Below are 4,549 nucleotides of genomic sequence, written 5' to 3'. Positions count from 1 at the left end.
GGAGGATTCCCGCCCCCGGAGGGAGGGGCAGCGCATCCCGTCGCTCCCCCGTGTCCCGGGGTGGGTGTGGGACTGTCTCTGGCCCGGCCGGGGAGCCCGGCCGTGGCGACCGGGGCAGGGATGCACAGAAGTGGGGGGAGCGAGGCACGCTCTGCCCCCCCGCCCCCTCCCCCGCGCCGAGGGGGCCGAGCGCTGGGTGCTGGGAGTCGTGGGCGTCGACTGAGAGCCTCTTGTCATTTTGGAGGCAACGGAGTAGGAGGAGGCCCGGAGGCCCGGGTCTGCCTCTGGCAGCCCGTAGTCGCGCACCTGTTACTCTTGGGGCTGGGGGACAGCGGCCCAGGGGCCCGGGGGAGCGCTCAGACACATGCTCCTTGGTGGGGAGGGCCGGGAAGGAGGTTGAAACCGATTCTCCACCACCGCCCCCTGTCCAGCTGAGGCACCAAGAGGGAGCCTGCCGCGGGGGCTGCTCTCAGCCACCTGCTCCTCGCCCAAGGGGCCCAGTGGGAGCCCTGATAACCCTTTGCATGGGGAGCGGGAGGCGGGGGAAGGAAAGCCTTGTCGTATCCATTAAGCAGCAGCTATAATCCCTCCCTGCTGGCATCGCTCCACGGGTCACTAAGCTCTTCCGTCCACAGTCGCTAAATGCTCCTGCCTCTTCTGCAGGTGAGGAAACGGAGGCTCCTAGATGTTAATGACTGACCCAAGTGTCATCGAGGTAGAGCTAGGACTTGAACTCGGGTCTCTAGGCTTCCAGGAAGTCCTCTCCAGGGCAGCTTCTCAGCTTGCGGGGAATTCCAGGATGAATAAGACACCCCCGCCCCAACCCTCCATATTGATAGACAGGATAACTAATTCAGAGGATGCCATCCAAGGAGGCTGGAGAGAGGACCAGTAATCAGGGCTTCCTTGAGAAAGAGGGAACATTCATTCTTGGCTCTAAAGGACAAGAGCGGTGCCACTGGGCAGAGGAGGGGAGGGAGCCAGTCCAAGGAGTGAAGCCCACTGGGTGCGGACTGCTGCAACGCAAGTTCGAGAGAAAGATGGCGGGTGGAGAGGCAGGGTGGTTCAGTGGTTGTAACACTGGGGCTGGAGACCCCAGCTCTCCCACTCTCCAGCTGTGGGACCACAGGCAAGGACCTTAACCTCTCTGCCTCATTTTCTACATACACGAAATGGGATTCTTGGTCCTGGAACCTAGTTCGCAGAGATAGGATGAAGACAGAAGGAGATACTACATGTCAAATGTTTAAACTAGCACCTGCATATAGTTAGTGTTCAAAAAATGTTAACTCTTGTTATTAGGGCTTGTCAGTCAGCACAAACCACTATGGCCGTTGTCGTCCTTTGTCCTTCGGGTGATTGAGTATTTTGGTGCTCTCCCCAGGTTCATGGTCCCCAGGGCACACCAGTGACTCCCAGATCTCTTCACCACCCCCGCGCCTACTTTTCCCACTCTGGCACTCCAATGCCCAGTCAGTTCAGGGAAGACAGGAGTAAGCTTGGAAGGATGGAGTGGGTTGCTATGGCAACGGTGCGGGGGAGAGGATGGATGCCCAGCCAAGTCTGACCAAGCACCCAGGGGCAGAAAAAGGGTCTCTACTTCTTTTCTTGGAGTCAGCATTGCACTCTGTCACCCAGGCTGGAGTGCAGTGACACAATCGTGGCTCACCACAGCCTCCACGTCCTGGGCTCGGGCGATCCTTCGGCCTTAGCCGCCCTAGTGGCTGGGACTACAGGTGTGCGCCACCACCCCCGACTCATTTTTAAATTTTTTTGTAGAGCCGAGGTCTCGCTGTGTTGCCCGGGCTGGTCTTGAACTCCTGGGCTCAAGCCTCCCACCTTGGCCTCCCAAAGTGCTGTGATTATAGACTTGAGCCACCGTGCCCAGCAGGATCTCTACAAAGCTCACCCCATCACCATCTTTTACTGCATAGTCCCTGACTGGGGAAAAGCATACCCTAGAAATGCCCTGATGTCAGGGGCAAGTAGGTAGAGTGCAGGAATGGGGGAGGAGAGACATTGAGAAGGCTCTGGGGAGAGAAGGCAGCCAAGGGCTGTGAAAGCTAGGAGTGACTGGGAAGCTGGCACCCAGGCCTGGCTCAGGTTCAAATTCTGGCTTTCCTCAGTCGCCTTATCTGTGAAATGGGAGCTTCTGGGGGATGGGACATCCATGGCCCCATTCTCCCCTACTGCCCGCCTCCCCTGTGCCCCAGGACAGAGCTCAGGTCAGCCCCTGCCAGCTCCAGAGCTGTTACCCTCTCTCCCCCATCCCTCTTCAGTGGCCTGTGACCAGGACCCCGTCTACCTGCCCGCAGCCCTGGAGCTCCTGGATGCCCCCGAGCACTTCCGCGTGCAACAGGTGGGCCACTACCCGCCTGCCAACTCCTCCCTGGGCTCCCGATCTGAGACCTTTCTGCTCCTGCAGCCCTGGCCCCGGGCCCAGCCGCTTCTCCGGGCCTCCTACCCGCCATTTGCCACTCAGCAGGTAAGGAGGGGGCACCAGGGACCCCCCAGGCCAACAGGACTCAGGGCCTGAGGTCTGTGGTGTGGCTCAGGGGTCCTCCTCAGCCATAGCTGTGCTCTGCATTTTGCAGACAGGGAAACTGAGGCTCATAAAGGTTCTCTCCTGCCGAGCTGGGGTTGGAAGCCCAGCATCCCATCTTCCTGGATCTTGCTCCCCACTGCCTCTTGCTTTAGTCTACGCATTCTCCCTCCAGGTAGTACCCCCTCGGGTCACTGAGCCCCACCAACGGCCAGTCCCATGGGATGTGCGGGCCGTTTCAGTGGAAGCGGCTGTGACGCCAGCAGATCCCCATGCCCGGGTCCTCTTCCACCTCAAGGGGCAGGATTGGCCACCGGGGCCTGGCAGCCTGCCCTGTGCCCGGCTGCGTGCCACACACCCTGTAGGCTCTGCTCACCGAGCCTGCCGGTTCCAGGTGAGGGGGCAGGCCCCATCGAGGCTGACTCTGTGGTAGAGGGGAAAGGGCTCGCCCCTCCTGGGAGGCTCGGGGGTCATGGGCCACTCGACTCCATTCCTGTTCCTCTAGTTTTCAGTGCCGTGAAAGGGTTATTCAGGGCCCCTTGAGTTCAGGGCATCGTGTGTGACTTTGGGCAAGTAGCTTAATCTCTCGGAGACTCAGTTTCCTCATCTGTAAAATAGGGTGGTAATAATTCCTGCCTCCTGAGGAGCTGGAGTGAGGAATAAATGAAACAGATGCTAGAACTGCTTAGAACAAGGCAATCACTCAGTGAGCGTGTTTACGTTTTGTTAGTGTCACTTTTTTATTTGTTATAGAGATGAGGTCATGCAGTATTGCCAGGTTGGTCTTGAACTCCTGGGCTCAAGCAGTCCTCTTGCCTTGGCCTCCCAGAGTGCTGGGATTACAGGTGTCAGCCACCGTGTCCAGCCTGCTAGTATTACTTTTATAATTGCTATTTCCACGCTGTTGGAGTCTAGCACAGGATTGCCTTGGAGAGAGGACTTTTCCCGGGGCTTTAGGATTCTGAGAAGAAGGCTGAGTTTTAGGCAGAGCAGTCCTCGGGCTTGGTCACGGGGAGGCACTGGGATTGGTTTACCCTGGCGTGAGACCTTTCTCAGAGGTGGGAGAGTGGTCCATAGAGCGTGTTCTGACACCCAGGCCTGGCTTCAAGCCCCAGCCATATCCCTAGTCTGCTGTGCCACCCAGGATGCGTCTGGCCCACACTGGTCCTTCCTGTCCTGGTCCCTTCCAGCTCTGGGTTTCCTGCCGTGGGTGCTGGGGTCCTCTCCCCTCCCCCAGACCCCGACCCCTGACCACGGCTGTTGTGTCTTCGCAGCCATCTCTGGGTGCCTGTGTGGTGGAGCTGGAGTTCCCCTCGCACTGGTTCTCCCAGAGCTCCGGTTCGCGGGCTGAACTGGCCTACACGCTGGAGCCTGCGGCCGAGGGCCCTGGGGGCTGCAGCCTCGGTGGGGAGGATGATCCTGGGGAGCAGGCCCTCCCAGTGGGGGGAGTGGAGCTGCGCCCGGCAGACCCCCCTCGGTACCAGGAGGTGCCTCTGGATGAGGCTGTGACCCTGCGGGTGCCCGACATGCCAGTGCAGCCCGGCCAGCTCTTCAGTGCCACCCTCCTGCTTCAGCACAACTTCACGGCCAGCCTCCTGACCCTGCGGTGAGTGCCGGGTCCCGGGATGGATGGAGCCAAGAGTCTCTGCGGGAGGACTGGGAGACTTGCTCCCTGCTCTTCCTGGGGTCCTGGCTGGCATCCTTGACCGCTGCAAAGCACGAGTCCATCAGACCCCTTCCAGGCAAAGAGCTGTGATTTCGGCAGCACCCAGTGATGGACCTGGAATTTGGAGTCAGAAGTAGGAAGCCGCCTGCTCCCTGGCCCCTCCCTGAGGCCTCTCGTTCCCATGGAGCTAACGTGGCCCGCTTTACAGGCAGCTGTAGCCTCCAGGGAGGGAGACCAACAAAGGGCTGGACTATTGCCCTAATGGCCCAGAGATGGATATTTTTCCCATCATGGTCATCTGTGTATCTCCCCTGCTTACCGCCCTCGCTGGGGTCTCTGGC

The 4,549-nt window shown here is 59.7% G+C and overlaps 1 protein-coding gene across 1 annotated transcript in view; it reads left to right on the top strand.

The window, feature by feature from the left end:
* Window positions 1-642: 642 nt before the first annotated feature.
* TMEM132A (transmembrane protein 132A) overlaps window positions 643-4,549 on the top strand; it is an 11,190-nt gene continuing 7,283 nt past the window's right edge. Inside the window, 5 exon segments of the mRNA XM_021707562.1 lie at window positions 643-663; window positions 1,385-1,493; window positions 2,214-2,485; window positions 2,718-2,936; window positions 3,817-4,148. Coding sequence (XP_021563237.1) covers window positions 643-663; window positions 1,385-1,493; window positions 2,214-2,485; window positions 2,718-2,936; window positions 3,817-4,148 — 953 coding nt within the window.

Source organism: Carlito syrichta, unplaced genomic scaffold (assembly GCF_000164805.1).
Source record: "Carlito syrichta isolate Samal-C Ts95f unplaced genomic scaffold, Tarsius_syrichta-2.0.1 Scaffold120490, whole genome shotgun sequence".
In the NCBI taxonomy this organism is placed as follows: Eukaryota; Metazoa; Chordata; class Mammalia; order Primates; family Tarsiidae; genus Carlito; species Carlito syrichta.
The sequence above is the reverse complement of the archived record's forward strand: the minus strand, read 5'-3'. Positions and strand labels throughout refer to the sequence as shown.